General features: G+C 40.9%; 1 protein-coding gene across 5 annotated transcripts in view; it reads left to right on the forward strand.

The window, feature by feature from the left end:
* CNTN1 (contactin 1) overlaps positions 1 to 22415 on the forward strand; it is a 370454-nt gene that overhangs the window by 330008 nt on the left and 18031 nt on the right. For all 5 annotated transcript variants that reach the window (XM_039340676.1, XM_039340675.1, XM_039340674.1 and 2 more), the window contains 3 exons: positions 2992 to 3062; positions 17893 to 18127; positions 21176 to 21279. In XM_039340676.1, coding sequence (XP_039196610.1) covers positions 2992 to 3062; positions 17893 to 18127; positions 21176 to 21279 — 410 coding nt within the window. The remainder of the gene's footprint in view (positions 1 to 2991; positions 3063 to 17892; positions 18128 to 21175; positions 21280 to 22415) is intronic.

Here is a 22415-nt window from a genome sequence, read left to right on the forward strand (position 1 = left end):
TTCATATTTTTCTGAAAGACAAAGTACAGTTTGTTCTGGCAGCCCATAGTAAGACACATGCTTACTTTTCAGGGCCACATCTTTTCTTTTTTGGGAAATTATAGGTGTGTTCCACCCAGCATCATGGACTCTGCTACTGTAGACTCAGACACAAAGTTTTTAAAATAAAAGTATGTAGGTATGTACATATGTTTGTATGTATAGGCATTTTCTCATTGGGCACTCTAACCCTCCAGCTGATCTTTACTATAAACACAACCATATGAGTAGTTAAAGTGTGGGTGTTGTCTTGCCTCTTTGTAATACACTTCATCAATTAAGCCTTCCTGAAATTGGACCACTAATGTATCACTCATTCAGCTTTTAATCTAAAGGCACAGGAATACAGTAGTCGACACAGACTTGTGCTCCTGTTGTAAACATTGAAGGTCTATCCATATTAGCCTTTGAGGAAGAATCTTCAAACATTCTCATAAGGCCAGTGAAATTTGTTAAATAAGGAAATGCTTATTTAGTTCCCAAACTCCCAATCCAAGATCAGTTAGTTGGGAATTCATCACTTCATATTAGAAATGTAGTAATGTAATTATCCTGGAATCCTTTCCCAATTTTTTTTGTGAAAAACTTGGTATTTCAGACAAGTTAGAGAATGAGGCAGGAGGAGTTTAAGCATTAAGCTGACTCAATAGATGCTGCATTGTATGACAAGTGCTGCTGTCCCAAAGAATTTGATTTTCTTGTATTAGACCCAACACACTAACTTTGTGCTTGGCTAAAGAAGTTCTCACATTTTACCAGATTCTGACAGGGTTAAATGAAATAGCTATTCAGTCAGTCAGTATCAAGCCATAAATTAATCCAGAGTTGTTGAATTAATGTTGAAAAAATTTAGACAAAAATAGTATTTCAATTCCAGCAAAGAATCAGTGTTTCAAGGGGTGAAATTTTGCAGTAATTAACATCAGTTCAAGTATCAGCAATGCTGAAGAGACTTTGAGCACCAGAGATAAATTTGCTCCAGCTAGGCATGAACTATCTAGGCAACCTTAACACAATCCCTCTATATTCTACATATATCCAAGTACAGCTAAAAGCGTACTGCTTTGATTTGGTCAAGGTTTATCTCCCTGCATCAGTCTTTTTGAATATTATCTCTCCCTGTGTTTACAGCATTGTCAGGGCTGGCAGAGTTTCTGTCTAGTTCCAGATCTAAAAAAAAAGTATTTTGCAGTCACAAATAGTAAGACTTACATATGCCTTCCAAAGATATATGGGGCTTGACTCTGTCATTTGAAATACCAGATTTTTCAGATGGATTTTCTTGTAGGGATGATGACAGTGGTGGGATTCAGCTGGTTCACACCACTTCGGCAGAACCGGTAGCTAATTTTTTGTTGCCCAGGCCCAGAATGGACTTCCAGAAGTGGCATCTACACAGAGAACCAATTATTCACATATTTGAATCCCACCACTGGATGATGATATGCCTGGCTGGAACTGACATTTCAGGTTGTATCTTGCTTTTTCTAGTTGGACTCAGCTTTAGTATAAATAAATTGTTACATTGCCTAGGGTTGGCCTGCTTTTCAATATTCTTTAATCAGGCTCTTAACCTGTGAAAATGATACACAATTTCTCTTTTTCTAGCCTATCACCCTGGCTCTTGTCTGCAAACTTTTTGATGACATTTTTATTTGCAGGATAGTTCAAAGCAGTGCTTTTTTGTCAGAAAAAAGGTGCCGGAACTCACATCTTGTTAATCTTTTATTTACTTTTCACATATAGTCAATCACTGTACACATACCCACACATGTCAGTTGTGTAATGAAACATAACGGTCGCTGCCCGCAGTAAGCACTCAGTGTGCGACCACACGACCAATCACAAGCCAAGCAGTGCCACAAGCCGAGCAGCCGGACAAAGTATGCATGCATCGGACTCTACACACAAGCAGCCTGCATGCACCATTTTAATGATTTTGCTTGACAGAGCAATTCAAGTCCACATGGACCAAACCTCAAATTTTCAAAAGTTACTTTTAAAACTTGGAAAATTTGTCAAAAAAAGGTGTCAGAACTCTGTTCCAGTGAGTTCTATGACAAAAAAAGCACTGGTTCAAAGCATATCTAGAATCTAGTGCTTAAATATAGCATTTCCTATCCTGCTACTTTCCAGATGTGTTGAATTACAAAGTTTTCATGAGTAGAAGGTGAGGCGCATCAGAAGCAAGTAGGCATAGCCAGTTCAGCTTTGATTCTTTATTATGTATATTACAATAATCATAAATAGATTTTTAGCAATCCATATCTTATATTGTTTTGAACAATTTCAATTTTCTTCATTAATTATAAACATTTTTGAGAGTTTCTAACCCATGTCTTTTCTGAGTTTTCTAATTAATCTTTTTTCCTTTTACTATTTGCTTTATGGTTGCATTTATTTTATTGAATGTAGTCTGTCTATAATAGATTTTAAGATGGGTGGTTATACAATAAATTAAAAAATAAATATTATTTGTCAAATGACAAATATAATGCAAACCATCTTGTGGATCAAGTTTCTCCAATTCTGTATTCCCAGATGGGTGAAACTAAAGTTCTCATTAGGCACATTCTATATCCATACTGATTGAAAATATTAGTTCTACTTTACCCCTTCAGGATAATATTACTTTGAGGGGAAGGCTACTGTAAGCAAGCCATAAGATATAAGCATGCACATATCTGACTCCAAAATATTATCCATTAAGTATAAACTCTTGAACTAAGAATAATATATCCTTCTAGTATCTGCCTACCCATGATCTCCAAAAAGAAACTATTCATTGTGGAAAAGTGTAAATTCAGTATCTGAAGAAAACTGGCAGGTTTCTGCTGGTAGCAGTCTATATTTCATTATTTAAGGCCTGAAATTGTGCAAGCCTTATAATCTCAAATGCATATAATTAATAAATGGAGAAATTAAATATTTATTTTTATTTCTATTATTCAGCTCCAAATGTGGCCCCTTCTGAGGTTGGAGGAGGAGGTGGAAGCAGTAGAGAACTGACAATAACATGGGTGGTAGGTATTATCCAGTGTATTTATTTATATTATAGAAGAATGTTTTAAACTGTCCAGAGTCACTTAGGTGAGATGGTCAGTGTAGATATTAAATAAATAAATAAATAAATAAAAGTTTAATTCTTCTGCTGAAGTAAATGGGTTTTGTGCATATAAAATAGGTCACTATAGAACGTAGGTTATTATAAATATTACTAAATAATTTGTGTACATACATGAGTTTTTATACTCATACTTATTTTTTTTAAGATTTAAAATTCCTTTTCAAAGTGGTCTTAAAGGCTAATCGGAATAAAATGAACAATGATGATGATGATATATATTGAATAAATATTGGGTATTTCTTTCTTAAGTCAGAACATTAAATTAGAATCTACACAAACGTTTAGCAAACGGTGCAGACCAGCTACAATATTGATTGCTAAAAAGTAGAGTCACATTAGAATTTTTCTTGATGAACATTCTATTTGGGTCAGTTAGGTTTTTTTCAGATCACTGTTTAAAGCAGGCATGTCAAACTGCTGGCCCACAGGCCGGATGCATCACAATGAAACCGCACCCACCCCATTGCCGGCAATGGGGAAAAAGTCACGATACGTCGCACAATGTTACATGACATCGCGAGTTTGACATGCCTGGCTTATGTTTTGCCAGAATAAAAAAAATACCTGGCATGTCATAAAAAATCATAAATATCTTGCAGCTTAGAGTTTACTTCCTGTAATCTCTGAAAATGTCAGTATAATGGAATTAAATGTGACATGACATAATGTTTTATTTTTTTACTCTTTTTATGCATGATCTTACAACTTAAAAAACAAGAATTCAGAGTCTAGCTATTAGATATGCTGCATATATTATTTACATATAACTTACCAAATATGAGTGACATACCACTAATTAGAAAATTGTCATATATTCCATACTTACCCTGAATACTATTCAGTCTTTTTTTAAAAAAATAAATATTGATTTTTAATATAATCACCTTAATATTTGGTAAACAGCATGTTGTCTGGGTTAGTATTATTAAAAACAATCAATAACAATTAATTTCTATAATTCTATAGTCCATATAATGGCTTTACTTGATTTCCTCTTCTTCCATTAATATCCTCTTTTGCCAACCTTAAATTAATACAGTTCTTATTATTTGAATAAATGACAATTAAATATAGACATTTTTCTCATGTTTCTGCAAATAATAACCACATCAATATAAAGCTTCTTTTCTAATTGCCTTGTCATAGATTCTGTTACAGAATTCTTATTTAAATTTGTTTTCCCAAAAATATTCAAAGCATTCTTACTAATTAAGATTTTCTCGAAATTAGTTACACTTAAGTATTTAAGTCTTTTTCTCATACAAGCCATCCCAACTTTTCCATTTCTCATATCTTAAAAAAAGAAAAAAAACAGAGAAAACATTTCTTTTATATAAACTATTAAGTATTCAGTTCTTGAAGGCATTAAGCGAGACGAGTGTTGAAACAGCAACAAGTTTATTTAACTCTGAACAGAAGCAGCTCAAGTAGCTGCTGTGCAGCTATTTATATGGTTAGCCTCCAGGCGGCAGACAATAGGTTTAAAGTAACAGTTTCCTGCCCAAAACCTAATTACCAGCCCGGAGACAGCAAGTCTGGCTTAAGTAACAGCAGCCGTTACATAACAACAGAATTTAAGTCAGACATTCAAACAAGTGATTAGACATTAAGCAAGTGATTCAAAACAGTTGTGACCAATACATAGATAGTTCAAACCCTTAATTGTTTGACATAATCTTGCAGATACTTAGGTGGCCTTCTTGACCATTCAGAACACCTAAGGGTTGCCGGAGTTCTCTGGTCTACCTGCTTGCCTGCCAGGCTGGGTAGACCAGGACTCAGAGGTTCAGTGGTGTTGGTTTGACTCGAGTCCCTTTGGCTGGCCAGTCCCGGTCAGCCCAAACCAAACTCCACTCGTGCAGCAAAGTCTGCAGGGTTGTCTCTCAGCGATGTTTGCCTGTCCTGTTCAGCCAATGCAGTCTGTGCGTCCGGAGGAAGCTCTACTATGGCCATTCCCCTGTCTCCTTGAGGGAGGGTTCTGTCATAGTGTGCAAACCCTTCTGTTGGACTGCTGTCATGTGGGCCCTGTGTGTGGCCCTCTTGGGAGTCCTGAGCTGGTGACTGATCCACCAGCCGCCGACGCAGCTGATCAATGTGCCACGAATGAGGACCACTCATCTTCAAGGACCGCCTCGTAGGAAAGTGGACCAGACACCTTTACAACCACTGCTGCCACCTACAAAACCCCTTGCCCGTAATTCTGGGTCCAAGCCCAGTCACCCACTTGCAGACTTCTGGGCGCCTTTGGCCATGCAAAGTCCGATGCAACTTGGTCGGGGTGGAGCCTGTCCAGCTTAGTGATCAAATGTCGGCCCCAACGTAGCTCAGCTGGGCTTCTGCCCATGGCTGTGCAAGGCTGGCAGAATAGAAAGTCTGCCAATCTGTGTTGCCAGTTTCCTGTGATAATCAGTTTTAGGGACTCCTTGGTTGTGCGGACCATGCGTTCCACTTGGCCATTCGAGGCCAGGTGAAAGGGAGCCTTATGAGGTTTGTCCTGAGGAAGGACTGGAATTCTGAACCAGTAAACTGAGCCCCATTGTCTGATACTAAGACGTCTGGAAGCCCGTGTGTTGCAAATATTCTGCACAGTTCCTGGATAGTCCTGGCAGTAGTCATATTGGGAACTGGTGCAACCTCTAACCATTTTGAATGGCTATTGACGACTATTAAAAACAGTTGTCCTTGAAAGGGCACGGCAAAGTCAATGTGGATTCTTGACCACGGTATGTGAGTGTCCTCCCATCGATGGACAGGGCTTGCGGCATCTCCAGTTTGGACTGTTGACACGTGATGCAACTATGTACTTGGGCCTCGATAGCCTTATCTAGCCCAGGCCACCAAAGGTAGCTCCTCGTGAGTGCCTTCATCCGGACTATTCCCGGATGGCCCTCACGCAGAGACTCAAGCACTCTGGGTCTTAATGAGCTGCGAACAATGACCCTACTTCCCCAAAGGATACACCCTTTATGAGCTGAAAGCTCATCTTTTTGCATGAAAAAGCTCCGAAATTCTGATCCTGGACATTTGTCTAGCCATCCTGTGTGCACCCAATTCAATACACGACTCAGTATTTTGTCAGCTGCCGTCTCAGCAACTACATCCCCAGCATGAAGGAGAGACTCTGGCAGATCCTGGACAGCCAGGATGCATGCAGCTGGAGCTGGAGCTGGTTCTACATATGGTAGAGGCAACCTACTAAGGCCGTCTGCATGGCCCATTTCTTTGCCCGGTTTGTAGTTGTAGGCTGACAGAAAAATAGACCACCTCAACATTCGAGGTGACAGAATCTGGGGTGTCTGTTTGTTCGTAGTGAACAACCCTAGGAGTAGCTTGTGGTCTGCAAAGACCGTGAACTGGCAACTGTACAAGTAGTCGTGGAATTTTTTTAACTCCAGCCACGATTGCCAAAGCCTCCTTATCAATTTGCGCTCTGCGGATGACAGGGTCCTAGAATAGTAGACGATGGGATACTGTTTCCCATCAGCCGACAAATGTCTCAACACAGCCCCAACCCCATATGGAGATGCATCATACACGGTGCAGACTGGCAGCCTTTCGTTAAAATGCATGAGTACAGAGTTCGAGGACAGCATTGATTTGACTGCTTGGAAGCTCCTTTCATGGACACTGGTCCACTTCCACTGGGCTTGTCTGTCCAAGAGTCGGTGTAATGGCTCTGCCACAGTGGCCTTGTTTGGAAGGAAGGCATGGTAAAAATTAAGAAGGCCTAAAAAGGCCTGAAGCTCTCCCTTGGACTTCGGGCTTGCAGCCTGCTAAATCGCTTTTAGCTTTGAGTCCGCCGGATGGATGCTGTCGGCTTCGATGCAGAACCCCAAGAACTCCGTTGACTGAACCCCAATCTTGCATTTTTCTTTCTTTAATCTGAGTCTCGCTGTGCGGAACCGCTGAAGGACGGCTCTAAGCCGTTCATCCAGGACCTCTGCGGTTTCTCCAGCGATGAGAACATCATCAAAGTATGGGCAGACCCCTGGAATGCCCCTGAGCATTCACTCCATTACTCCCTGGAAAATCCCTGGGGCTACACTCACCCCAACCTATAGGCGCTTGACCTTGAAGGCCCCCCGATGGGTGATGATGGTTTGGGCGGCTGCCATGGCCTTGTCCACCAGCAGCTGTTGGTAGGCCTGTGCCAAATCTAATTTAGTGAACACACAGCCACCTTGCAATGACGCCAAAATATGGCTGACAACTGGCACTGGGTACACGTGCTGCTGAAGTGTCTTGTTAATGGTACGCATATTCGCACTTCCCCGTTGGTCTCTAGTGGCATTACTATGGGGGTCTCCCACTCCCCACTGTCTACAGGCTGCAATACCCCCTGACTGACCAGCTTGTCCAGCTCTGTGTCGATTTTTTGTTTTAAAGCAAAAGGCACTCGACGAGGCTTGATCCGTATTGGCGTTACCATAGGATCAAGCTTGAAGGCTATCAGAGGACCCTTGTACTCCCCTAGGCATGAACTGAAAACATCTGAGAATTCTTGGCAGACTGAAGACAAATCCGCCACTTGTGTCTGGTGAATTTGGTTACTTGAATGCCCAATGCATTGAACCAATCAAGCCCTAGGAGGCTCGTGCGTTGGCCTTCTACCACAACAACATCAAGTGGGCCTGCAAACCCCTTGAAATTCACTAGAAATGTGGCTTCGCCCTTGACCACTACTCGGGAGTTTTGGAAGTCGATGAGCATTAAATTAGATGGCTGAAATTTGGCCCATCTATTGCTGCAGCTGCGTATGTGCTTAAATGTTCCTATAGAGATGATGGACATGGCTGAGCCTGTGTCTAGTTCCATCTTACATGGAACTCCCTGAAGCTTGACTTGGAGTCCAAGTTTTGGCTTAAGGGGGTGATGGACACCAGTGCGGTTCAGCTGGTGCAGAACCCTACTCGGTGTTGCCCCGGGGCCCTGGTACCTCTCCTGATTGAGTCTTCCTGTGGATAGTCCCTCTGGCGACCTCAACAGATGGCGGCAATGTGGCCTGACTTGCCACATGCCCAGCACGTTACTGTACGGAAATGACATTGCGCGCATTGATGGTGCCCTCTGCAACCATGAACCTAAGGAATGGAACTGCCTTATCAGCTGGCCTCGCACCCTTCTCTTGGTGCCTCTGTAGCTTGTCAACTTTGTAGTCTCAGTCAGTGTCTTCCCTTCACTCGGCACCTCGTGGTGGACTACTTCAGTGCTTGACGTGCTTTTGGAGGGCCGCAGTGCTTTAACGGCCCCTCCAGCAGCTTCGTCTGCCATGACCTGCTTCAAGGCCTCCTGTAGCAAAAGAGTCTCCTTAGCAGAAAATTTTTGTTGGAGCTCTCGATTCCAGAGGCCACAGACTAGATGGTCCCTTAGTCTCTCCTCCAAATCTGTGAAATTGCAGAGTTGGGATGTTTGATGAAGAGCGGCGATGAATTCTGTGGCCGATTCACCGGGTTGTTGCTCCTGCTGCTCAAAAGTGTAGCTTTATGCTATCATGGATAATTTCTTCAAGTCCGCATATGTGACAGACTCGAGCAGAGTCGGGACGACCAGGTTTTCTGCAATGTTGAAGATGGCGGGGCCGCACATGCAGAGGAGGGTCGCAGCCTTCAGCCCATCTTCGGCGACCTGGTTGGCGCAGAGGTAGTTTTCTACACGGGAAATGTAGGGCACCCATCGCTCCAGGTGGTTAACTTTGCACTCTTTGAGTTTCCCCACTTTCACCATGGTGAGTTGCTTGCATTTCTGGTTGCTCGCATTGCCTTGTACTGCTGGCTTCTGCATAGGCCCTAGGACAGATCCTTAGGGCGTGGTGATCTCCAGCGTGGCTTGCTTGGCAGACCGAGGAGGGGGGAATGTAGTTCCTGCCAGGCTCTGTGCTGGCCTCACCCTCTAGTGACTTCAGGCTCTCATGATGAAGCAGCACATCCCACCCTCGTCTCCATTCTTAAGTATTCAGTTCTTGAAGGCATTAAGTGAGACAAGTGTTGAAACAGCAACAAGTTTATTTAACTCTGATCAGAAGCAGCTCAAATAGCTGCTGTGCAGCTATTTATATGGTTAGCCTCCAGGCGGCAGCCAATAGGTTTAAAGTAACAGTTTCCTGCCCAAAACCTAATTACCAGCCTGGAGACAGCAAGTCTGGCTTAAGTAACAGCAGCCGTTACATGGTTGTTCGTCCATTGATTTCGATGAAGACCTTGACATCTTGTGGGTTATGGGCCATCAACGATGTGTCCGTAGGTGGCTAATAAGACCAATGTTAGCACGGAATGTTCTGCCACATACTGAACAAAAAAATGTAGACACTGTTACTTCAGCATTTACAGCTCTGGCTTTGCGGAGTGCTCGCTTCTCTTGTGCCAAGATTGTCCTTCTGTGTTCATATGTCTGGCAACCCTGGTGCACCATGTCGGTCGATCATGTGCCAGAGGTTCCCAAGGTGCGCCATGTCGGTCGATCATGTGCCAGAAGTTCCCAAGAGATGGTGTTAATATCCACGGACTTAAGAGAGGCTTTCACCGTGTCTTTGTATCGCTTCTTTTGTCCCCCGTGTGATTGCTTTCCTTGAGACAGCTGACCATAGAAGAGCTGTTTAGGGATGCAATGATCTGGCATCCTTACAACATGGCCTGCCCAGCACATCTGGGCTTTCATCAACAGAGTGTAAACTGATGATAGGCCTGCTCTGGAGAGGACATCTGTGTCTGGTATCTTATCCTGCCACCAGATCCTCAGAATTCTATGAAGGCAAGTCATGTGGAAGTAGTTCAGTTGCCTAACATGCCTCCTGTACACTGTCCAGGTCTCACTAGCATACAATAGGGTAGTTAGCATTGCTGCCTGGTAAACTTTAAGCTTGGTAGCAAGACTTATTCCACGGCGGTCCCACACGTTAGTCCACAGTCTGCCAAATGCAGAACTTGCCTTGGCAATTCTACAGTTGACCTCGATGTCAATTGTCACTGACGAGAGAGAGTACTACCAAGATACGTAAATTGGTCCACTGCTTACAGCTTTTGTCCCTTTACTGTGATGGTAGGCTCTTGATATTGGGCTTTTGGAACTGGCTGTCACATCACTTCAGTTTTCTTCGTGTTGATGAAGAGGCCAAAGTTGTCACAAGCGGCTGCAAATTTGTCCATGCTGGCTTGCATTTCCTGCTCCGATCCTGCATTAAGGGCACAGTCATCAGCAAAGAGGAGATCTCATAGCACAGTCTCCTTTACCTTGGTGACAGCCTGAAGTCTTCGCAGGTTGAACAGTTTCCCATCAGTTCTGTACCTCAGATTAACTCCCACTGAGCTGTTCTGAAAGGCATCTGACAGCATGGCTGAGAACATGCTGAACAGGGTTGGCGCCAGCATGCAGCCTTGCTTAACGCCATTAGTAAAAGGGAAGGCCTCTGAGGCTCCACTGTTACTCAGAACATGAGCCGCCATGCCATCATGGAACTGTCGTACCATCAGAATAAACCTGTGAGGGCACTCAAACTTCATCATAATGCGCCATAAACCTTCACGACTAACTGTGTCAAAAGCCTTGGTGAGATCCACGAAGGTGGCGTATAGTTCACGATTCTGCTCCTGACATTTCTCCTGGAGCTGTTGAACTGCAAATATCATGTCCACCATGCCACGCTCTTTGCGGAAACCACACTGTGTCTCAGGTAGTATACCCTGTTCCAGGTGGTCAATCAGGCGATTTAGCAACACTCGTGCAAAGATCTTGCCTGCAACGAAGAGAAGTGATATTCCTCTATAATTATCTCAGACTTGTTGATTTCCTTTCCTCTTGTAGAGGTGCACAATGGACACGTCTTTCAGTTCCTGAGGAATGGAACCTTGTTTCCAAAAAGATCGAAACAACTGGGTAAGTTTTTCAACAAGCACAGCACCACCAGCCTTATAGACTTCCGCTGGGATTGCATCAGATCCTGGCGCGTTACCACTGGAACATTGACTGATGGCCGGTGAGGTTTCAGACTCTGATGGTAGGGCATCCAGGCTATAGTTGATATCTACCTGGGGTATCCTGTCAATCGCCTCATTATTGATGGTGGATGGGCGGTTCAGCACAGAGTGGAAATGCTCAGCCCAACGCTGTAAAATCAGGGTCTTCTTAGTGATAAGAGTTGCATCACTCAAATCCAGTAAAGGAGAGCTTCCTAAGGGCTGAGGTCCATACAGGGATCTAAGGGCTTCATAGAATCATTTGGCATCGTTTCTATCAGCAAACTTCTGGATTTCATCTGCTTTGGCACTCAGCCAGTAGTCCTGCATCTTACAGAGCTTGCTCTGTACAATCCTGCGAGTGTTTATAAAAGCATTTTTCTTTACAGTTGACGACGGGTCATTCTGATGAGCGCGGTAGAGATGGTGTTTTTCGGCAGGCAAGGCCTTAATCTCTTCATCGTTTTCATCAAACCAGTCCTGCTGCTTCCTATACGAGGGTCCAAGAACCTTAAGTGCAGAAGAGTGCAAGATGTCCCGGAAACATTCCCAGTCCTTCTCAGCATTTTCCTGTATTTGCAGCTCCAGGAATTGATTGTCAAGATCTTTTACTAATGAAGCTACTATGTCAGGGTTATCCAGTGTACTGACGTTGATCTTTTTCATCACAACTCTGTTTCCCTGTGGACGATTCTTTGGCTTGATGTGAATATTTAACTTGGAAATGATGAGTCTATGGTCAGTCCAGCAGTCAGCACTTGGATAGCTTTAGTTACTCTTACATCTTACATATCTTTCCTCTGCACAATGACATAATCAATGAGATGCCAGTACCTGGAGCGTGGATGCATCCAGAACGTCTTTTTACGAGTGGGTAGGCGAAAGATGGTATTAGTAATGATCAGATCATGAGCAGCACATGTCTTCAATAGCAACAGGCCATTGCTATTACATGTGCCAATTCCAATACCAATAATGCCATCCCAGGTAGAGTGATCGGACCCCACTCTCGCTTTGAAATCGCCAAGTAAAATCAGCCTATCAGTGCACTTCACAGATGAAAGTAGGGCATCAAGATCTTCATAAAACTTGTCCTTTACTTCATCTGGATTTGTCATTGTGGGTGCGTAGGCACTGATCAGTGTGGCTTGTTTTCCACTTAGTAATGGGAGATGCAGTGTCATGAGTCAATCATTCACATCCTTAGGAAGACTGGTAAGTTGGTGAACAAGATGGTTCTTAACCGCTAAGCCAACTCCAGACTCACGACGTTGGTCACTGCTATGTCCACACCAAAAGAATGGGTAACCGCCTCCTGTTTCTGTGAGCTGACCTTCATTGGCTAGACGAGTTTCACACAGGGCTGCAATGTCAATGTTAAATCTTGCAAGCTCTCTGGCTACCAGAGCTGTTCTTCTTTCTGGGCGATCTGCTAATGAATTGTCTTGAAGCATACGTACATTCCATGTACCAATAAGTGGTAACACCTTGTGTTTCATTTTAAATTTTGTATTTCGACCACATGAGATGGGATCCTCTCCAACCGCGGTAGGCTGGACAGGGTTTGAAAGAAGCAACAATGTTTAGGGCACATTTTCTAGCCCCTTCCTCGTACTACGGAGGTGAGCAGTGTGATCCTAAAGAGGGCTGCTCAGTTGCTCAGATAGATGCCGAATCCAGCTGTTGCTTCATCAGCAAGAAGCGACCATTAGACCTGAGCCGCCTGTGTGCAGGTCTGCATCCACAGCTCCCAGTGATTCCACACCTGCTGCTTCTTCGCTCGCCTATCGCCACAGGACTTTGAGATTTATCGGAGTTAGGGAAAGTCAAGATGTCAAGACTTGCACGTGGATTGAATTTAAGTGAGGAAGAGGTGCGCGTAGTCAGCCTCACTCTCTCTTCCCAGATTCCATCTTATTCCAATGGCAGGACAAAAGTCAAGACAATTGGAGATGGGCTGGGTGCAGTGGTTGACCAGGGCACCTTTCATGTCTTGCCGTGCTCTCAGCATACCACGTCGCTTGCAGAAACTGCCTTCATGACCGTTGGTTCTATTTTAATAGATCTCATCCGCTCACTCCACCGGAGTCTGTCTTCACATGCTCGGTGTAGACAAGTCCTTTGCTCACCGAGTGTCGAAGACACAATGGCTACTCTCAACCTGGTTTGGCCAGCCTGTCGAAGCTGTTGCCCGGGGTGTGGCTGCTGCGCACGTTACAGCTACTACGAGCCACAGGTGAGAGCTGAATGTCAGGTGGGGACCAAAGGTGTACTAGCTGCCCTAAAAAAGCATGACATGCCCTATACCAGATGTACTACCCCATACACCCCTATTTATATGGTTAGCCTCCAGGCAGCAGCCAATAGGTTTAAAGTAATAGTTTCCTGCCCAAAACCTAATTACCAGCCTGGAGACAGCAAGTCTGGCTTAAATAACAGCAGCCATTACATAACAACAGAATCTAGGTCAGACATTCAAACAAGTGATTCAAAACAGTTGTGACCAATACATTACATAAGCCATCCCAACATTTTTATATTTCTCATGTCAAAAAACAAAACACAAAGGAAAAAAGAAAGAAAAAAATACTATGTTACTTGAGGGATTCATCCCTTTTAAACTAATCTTCATTTATATCCAAAATCTTTCTATTTCTTTAACCATATTCAAACAGATGTTTAATTGTTAAATATTCCCTTTGATAAATCCCATCATCTAATTTCTTAATTTTCACTTTAGCCTTTTTTTTTTTTTTTTGCCAAACATCTTTCCTGATCAATATGCTTCGCTGAGATAAAGAATCTTTCCATAATCTTAAAAATGTTGTTGCAGGTACAAAAGGCAAAAGATGTAAGATGTTTTTATAGGAAGGTTTCATCCCTTTGTATTCATTGAAAATCTTTTCCTTTCTCTCTTGATTTTATTTATCATTTTTTGCCTCTCAAGTTCTTGTACTTCTGGCAGAATCCATTTTGTCAAATCTTTTTTCTTGTCCTCAAACTTATTTTGTAATCTTAGAGTATTTCCTGTAAATTTTTTTCATCTGGGTTAAGTCATACTTTCTTCTATTGTTAAGTTCCTTCTTGAAATCTCTCTCCTCTGTCTTGTATTCAGTTGTCTGTTCTTTATGCTCACTCTCTTTTTATTTTCTGAGAATTTTTGTGTTGTAAGATTAAATTGGAAATGTGTTCATTTATATTTTCAAAGCTATTTTTAATTTCCTCGTGGTTTGAGATCATTGTTGTTTGGATTAGTTGCAACATAGCATAGATCTCCTTCTGGAAAGTATTTGTTTTTTCTTGGTATATTCTTTCTGCAGATCTCTGGTTTTCCATGATAGCTAAATATCAGGATTTTCCTTTCTTTGCAGACAGCTTTAGAGTCACAGTTAAGTTGGTATTTGTAATCCAGAAAGGTCAATTCTTTTTTAGAGTTCATAATTCTCACTTTGTAGATAGCCCAAAATGTTTTCTTTCTTTTTTGTCACAGCTGTTCTCTGTTATTAAGACATTAAAGGTCACCAAAACCAAGTTATCTTTTCCTGGGTTTTGCCAGTCCCTGTAATAAAGCAACTGCTGTTGTATATTTTCATCCACCACTAGATGTCAGCACCAGTCAGTAATAGATAATTGTTTACTTTTATTTTCATGATTTAAAAGGAAAATCTTAACAGATTCCACCGATTTTAAACTTATCGAAATTATGTCTTATATTCATTTCATTTCAGTATATTTATGTCCCCCCCTGAAAAGTTTAATTTGCTGCCTCCATCTGTAGGAGTGTGGGGCAAAGATCTATCCCCTCCTTCTCACTTTCAGAGACTTTTTGCTTCTTGTGGTTTTTCTTTTTTTTTCCTCCAGGAAATCAATTTTCAACTAGAAGAGAGAAAATCACTGTTCTTACTCAGTTCCAAAGGGCAACTTCAGGCCCATTTAAGGTCCCCTAGCAGGCAGAAATCAGGCATAGGGTGTGGAGCCCCACAATCCCTCGGCTGCTGAATTATTGTGCAAAAGCGGAAGCCACTACTATTCAGTCTTTATTCTGTATATATCTGAAAGCTACGTTTTACAATTTTAAATAATTTTAAAAATAAGGATACTTTTAATAAACAATTAGTAAAAATTAATACCAATAAAGTTACTACTAGTGTTCATATTTCTATTTGCTCCATGCTTGTTGACTATACAATTATAAATGTTCAATCAGAATAGAGCTGGAAGGGACCTTTGATAGCCAAATCTGGCCCTAGGGTCTGCCTCGGTTTACCTTCCCATTAAGCAGGTTGGCTCAGGAATTCTGGGAGTTGAAGTCCACGAGTCATAAAAGAGCCAAGGTTGCCTACTCCTGGTCTAGTCTCTTCTTTAAAAAAACAAGTGAAGAAGCACCCACAACTTCTGAAGGCAAGTTGTTGCACTGGTTAATTGTCCTCACTGTTAGAAAGTTTCTCTTTAATTCCAGGTTGCTTCTCTCCTTGATCAGTTTCCATCCACTGTTTCTTGCCCTGCCTTTTGGTGCTTTGGAAAATAAACTGCCCCCCTCCTTTTTATGGCAGCCTCTCAAATACTGGAATATTGCTATCATGTCCCTCCTAGTTCTTCTTTTCTCTAGACTAGCCAAATCCTGAAACCATGCTTCATATGTTTTAGTCTCCAGGCCTTTAATCATCTTAGTTGCTCTTCTTTGTACTTTTTCCAAAGTCTCAACATCTTTTTTGTAATGTGGTAATGAAAACTGGATGCAGTATTCCAGGTGTGGCCTTACTAAGGCTTTATAAAGTGTACTAATACTTTACGTGATTTTGATTCTATGCTTCTGTTTATACAACCAAGGATTGTATTAGCTTTTTTGACTGTTGCCACACCCTGCTGACTCATGCCAACCATGTGCTGCTACTGCCCAAAAAGCCAACACAGTGCTAGGCTGCATTAACAGAGAGACAGAATCAAGATCACATGAAGTATTAATACCACTTTACAATGCTTTGGTAAGGCCACACTTGGAATACTGCATCCATTTTTGGTCCCCACGATGTAAAAAAGATGTTGAGACTCTAGAAAGAATACAGAGAAGAGCAACAAAGAAGATTAGGGGACTGGAGGCTAAAACATATAAGGAACGGTTGCTGGAATTGGGTATATCTAGTTTAATGAAGAGAAGGACGAGGGGGGACATGATAGCAGTGTTCCAATATCTCAGGGGCTGCCACAAAGAAGATGGAGTCAAGCTATTTTCCAAAGCACCTGAAAACAGGACAAGAAACAATGGATGGAAACTAACCAAAGAGAGAAGCTACCTAGAACTAAGGAGAAACTTCCTGACCGTTAGAAACTTCCTGACCAACCTGCCTCCAGAAGCTGTGAATGCTCCAACACTGGAAGTTTTTAAGAAGAGATTGGACAGCCATTTGTCTGAAATGGTATAGGGTTTCCTGACTGAGCAGGGGGTAGGACTAGATAATCTCCAAGGTCCCTTCCAACTTTATTATTATTGTTATTGTTATATGTTTAAGTGATCGCCCACTAGGACTCCCAGGTCCCTTTCAGAGTTGCTGTTTTTGAGCCAGGTTTCACCTAATCTGTACTGGTATCTTTGGATTTTCCTGCCTAAGTATAAAACCTTGCTTTTTAAATTTCATGTTGTTGGATTGGGCCCATTGTTCAAGTCTGTCAAGATCTTTTGGACCCTAAGTTTATCTCCTGGGAGTTGGCTATTCCTGCTAGCTTAGAGTCATCTGCAAATTTGATGAGTTCCCCTTCTATTCCCTTTTAGTGACTAAAATCCACATGTGAATATGTATCTTAACATATGGAACTATTTTAGAAAAAGCAGAAATGTGTCCTATCTTTGAGGTATAATTTTTAAAAAAGAACCTATTATATTTTGGGTCATACAAAATCACTTAGTACCACACTTTATTTAGGTAAAATCATAGCATTTTAATAATTCAGGCTTAATCATCCAGAATAAGACTATACTCAATATGTGCCTTTAGGTTCTAAAGGCACGAACCATTGATACTACTTTTTGTTATATAAAGACATTTCAATTTATTTCCATTCAAAATCTATATAGTATGAGATAATGGCTAGGTGAAGGAAGGGAGAAAAAATTAGGGCAACTAAATAGGCTGATATTGCAGAAGGCATTTTATAAAAGTTATTCTATATTTAGAATGTATTTAATCTGTGATATTAAGATGTTTTCAGATTATCTGTAAGAAAGAAGACAGTCTATAAACCAGTGGTTCTCAACCTGTGGGTCAGGACCCCATTTGGGGTCGAACGACCATTTCACGGGGGTTGCCAAACAATGCAGTCCGCCATTTTTCCCCCTTTTCCTTAGCCGTGCTACTCCCTTTTATTCTATTGGCTTTTGAAAGCCAATAGAATAGACTCTCTTGAATAGAGTCTAATTCTATTGGCTTTCAAAAGCCCATAGGAATTGTCCAGGCTGTCTCTGCTCTGCTGAGCCCGCCAAAAGTCCCATTCTGCAAACGGTGCTGCACCAGTTGAGTAGTCCTCGACTTACGACCGGTTGAGTAGTCCTCGACTTACGACCGGTTGGGGGGTCGCGGCATTAAAAAGGTTGAGAACCACTGCTATAAACTTTCCATCCTGACAAGCCTTGTGTGAAAAAAAATTGTATTTCCTTACTTAGAATCTTCATGGGAACATTTCTCCAAATAGATGATAATATAGATTTAAATTTTATTTATAATCATTCAGACAAAGAACAAAAATAAAAAGAACGCATAATTCTCGTATTTTGTCTTATAGCCTTTGCCAAAAGAGTATCACTTTGGTAATAATTTTGGATATGTGGTAGCTTTCAAGTCCTTTGATCAAAATGATTGGAAAAGTGTTACAGTTCCTCAACCTGATATTGGTCGGTATGTTCATAAGGATGAATCAATGCTTCCTTCATCAAAGTATCAAGTAAAGGTGAAAGCATTTAATAACAAAGGGGAAGGACCTTTCAGTCTTACTGCTATTATCTATTCAGCAGAAGATGGTGAGTAAAAATTCTGTGATGAAAGTTAAGAGTAGGTTTTGATAAGGTTGCTGCAATGTACTAAAAAGAATTCTCATGTAAACAGTCTAATTCTTAAGATCTATTTCCAAGATTAATTAAGTTGATCCAACCAGCCTCTTTAGCACATTGGCTGCCCACATATCATCTGAGTCACTTCTGACCTGTGATATCAGAGCAATCCATTTTTCTTGGATGAATTGAAAGTAGAATGAGCCCAAGGTTATCTGCCATGAGAAAAAGCAAACTTCAGGAAAGCGCATGTCATGATAATTCACATTTTAAGTACGGCGTTTCCCGAAAATAAGACCCAACCAGAAAATAAGCTGTAGCCTGATTTTTTTTAGCGTGCTCCTAGTATAAACCCTACCCCAAAATAAGCCCTGGGAGTGGGGGTGGCCAGCACAGGAGATGGTGAGTGTATGTGGGCCGACGGTGTCCGGCAGCAGCCACAGTCCATGTAGCACAGGTAAGTCCGAGTGCTGCGACCACCAGGCTGGCCCTCCAAGCAGAGGTGCGGAGGGGAGGCAGGCGATCCCGACATGTGGAAGCACTGGCAGCAGGTGGAGGCCAAGGCATGAGAAGAGGCAGGTGATCTGGAAACACTGTGCAGCCACCTGACTCATGGGAGGCTTGTGGAAGGCTCACATTGCAGCACTGGCAACAGGTGGAGGCCGAGGCATGGGGGGAGGCAGGTGATGCGCCGCCCACTCTGTCCCACCATCTCTGGGCTTGCCTGCCCATGTCTTGGTCTCCACTTGCTGCTTCGTGAGCCTCCTACGAGCCAGGTGGCCATGTGGCACATCCAGATTGCCTGCCTCCACCCCATGCATCTGCCTCTGCCTGCTGCCGGTGCTGCCACGCAAGCCTCCTGCAAGCCAGGCAGCCGCACACTGCATCCGGATTGCCTGCCTCCCCCCGTGCCTCTGCCTGCTGCTGGTGCTGCCACATGAGCCTCCCATGAGTCCTCCCATAAGGCAGGCAGCCATGCAGTGCATCCGGATTGCCTGACTCCCACCTGCACATCTGCCTCCGCCTGCTGCTTGGACAGGTAATCAATTCACTTGCATTGTGTGGGCTGCACAGCCACAGAGTGCATGGCCAAGGACTGGCAGGCTGTGGCTGCTGCCGGACACCATTGGCTCCTGCGTGCTCGCTGCCTCTTGTGCACATACCAAAGGGTGGGTGCCTGGCCGGGCTGATCACCCTGATACTGTGTTTCCCTGAAATTAAGCCCTAATGCGTCTTTTGGAAAATAAGACCGGGCCTTATTTTCAGGGAAATATATACCAAATAAAGCAATGTATTATAAAAGTTTCAGATTGTAAGGCCATCTCAGGTTAATTAACATTTCAATGTTAAAAAACATCAATTTCCTGTTATTTTACTGAGCATTTAGTAATGTAAGCCAATCTTCTGCATCTCTGATAATACACTAAAATTCTAAATTTAATAAAATCACTAGTATAAAATGTTAATTTAAATACCTTTCCATACACGATTATTCAGTTTTATTTGAAAATTTTCATCCAATATATAATTGTTTCCTCTGAACAGTAACCACTTCATATATATTTGCCAAGTTACAACATTAAACATATGAAAGGTTTTTTTTAAATCTTTAATGTTGAAGCTTGCTAAAAAAGATCTTCAAAAGAGCATTGATCTTTGTCTTACCAATGAATTTGTATAGACATTGGACTGCCTTCAGTGAATTGTGTTTACAAGCCCAATAGGTTAATATTTTTTTTAAAAAAAATTAAACAGAGCAACATTTGTTTAATTCAGTTAATTTTGAATTAATCAAAACACAATAACAAGCAATTCAAAAACTAGTTTTATGTATGTATGTATGTATGTATGTATGTATGTATGTATATATGTATGTATGTGATGAATGACCTGGTAAAGTCATACTCTCAAAACTATGAGATATCAAAACTGTTTGCATTTTTTCTGTCAATAACAAAAAAGAAACTGCACATTTTAGGCATTTGGGAAAATTTGCTAATTGCAAGAAACCTAACCACGACTGCACATTCAGTTACATAACTTGGATACTAAGAAAGAAGATAATTATTAATTTGATGCCTAATATGGTTATTTTATAAAAAAAAATACTATACATCCTTTCCCTGCAATATACTAGTACTTTGATTCTTTATGGTATTAATGAGAAACTATGTGAATCAGGATTCTTTGTGAATTTATATATTCACACATTTTTATTTACATACAGTAGGTTTGGTATTTGATTATTTTAAATGGTTCATAAATCTCCTTTTCAGAGTTCAAGGCAACTTAAGTAAAAACAAAATGAAAGATAAAACTGAAAATATTGCCATAATTAAAAGGATTATGCAACAATTATTTAAGCACATAATTTGTATTGCAAATGGTAGATTAAACCATAAAACATTACTGTGTAAAGCATTCCATTTGAATTAATTTTACTATTGTAAAATGCATATAATATGTGTGTGTGAGAGAGAGAGTGTGTGTGTATGTGTTCTGGAGGCTACCTGAACTAGTCTCTGCAGTTTTCTTGCCAAAATTTCAAAAACAGTTTTCCATTGGTTCTTCCTAGGGCTGAGAGAGAGAGAGTCCAAAGTCACCCAGATGATTTAATCTGGTGTAGTTACTAAAGGCACCAACTAGAAACTGGAAGAAATATTGACCATGCTATCAAAGAAAGCACCAAATTAAATAATTGGAAATCCTTGATTATTTTACTCTATATTACTCAGAATATCAGATGGTGGCGCAGCAGTTAGAGTGCAGTACTGCAGGCCACTTTAGCTGACTGTGTTCAGCAGGTCAGCGGTTCAAATCTCACTGGCTCAAGGTTGACTCAGCCTTCCATCCTTCCGGGGTAGATAAAATGAGGACCCAGATTGTTGGGGGCAATGTAAATATATATATACATTGCTTACTGGTGTACACCACTTAGAGAGTGCTTGTACTTAAAGCGGTATATAAGTCTCATAAATAAATAAATTCACAATATTAATATTCCATTTAATTTTTCAGCTCCTACTGAAAGACCTAGAAATGTGAAAATAAAAGTTCTATCATCCACAGAAGTATCTGTTTCCTGGGAACACATTTTTAATCCAGCTGTTACTGGCTATGAGGTGAGCTTAAAAATACATTTTCTTTTACTAATCATACCACAAGATACAAAAGAACTGAACATGGTGTTGTACTCATATTTATTTATTTTTTAAAAAACTTTTTATTAATTTTCCGATGTTACAATTATTTCTTTGAAAAGCAATGTGGTGTTTGAGTTACAATAATTCCATTACATACAAGTATTATCAATACAAATCTCCAACTGTTACAGCCAATATTTCCTCTCTTTTTCCCCTTAATACATACTGTCTCTTGTTTAAATTAGTATACTTCTTATTCTATCCATCAGCTACTTAATAGCTTTCTTACATTTATCAATACTTTTATATGTCTTATTTATTTTAGCATTCCATCTTTTGGACCATCAATAACCTTATGAATTTTCCAAGCTTTAATTTTGTGTTGATATTTAAATTAAACATTTAATATTTTATCATTTTCAAATTTTTTAAATGACCCCAATTCCCTTTGTCACAATTCCCCCCAACATCTAGTGTTCCGGATACATATCTTATCTATCTCACTTCTATATCAACAGATTAGTAATACAATATAATATTTTTATTTTCATTATAATTTCCAAATATTATAGATTCCATAATCAAAATTTCTCCCATTTCAGCATTCTTCTTTAAGTCCACTTTCTCATATTTAAACTTATAATTTTTATTCTTATCACTACATCAAAACATGTTAATTACATTACATCACTCTTAACATATATATATCTTAATCACCTTTATCTAACCTTTATAAACAACTCAATATTTCAATTTAACTGTTGATATTTATGCATCTAGGTTTTAATTAGCCAACATTTTTCTTTATCTTCTCATCATAATATCTCATATTCAAAATACGGGTCTTGTCTACTTAAGTATATTCTATTTTAAATCTCCTAAATATGCCCACACTCCCTTCTTCTTCAGTCTTATTTTGGCTTTTTTTTCTTTGCCAAATCATCTTCCATGTTCTTGCTTCAGAGTCCTCAAAGATTTCTTGTATTATTGTATATATTATGTCATATTGAGATGACCATCCAGTCACCATTTCTGGAAGGCTGAGGGGTCTGGCAGGACTAACAGATCGTCTCTTTATTTTCTCCTCTTGACATAGTTGTCCTGAACTGTTTATC

Source organism: Crotalus tigris, unplaced genomic scaffold, assembly GCF_016545835.1.
Source record: "Crotalus tigris isolate CLP2741 ecotype Arizona unplaced genomic scaffold, ASM1654583v1 scf7180000017753.6788120, whole genome shotgun sequence".
In the NCBI taxonomy this organism is placed as follows: Eukaryota; Metazoa; Chordata; class Lepidosauria; order Squamata; family Viperidae; genus Crotalus; species Crotalus tigris.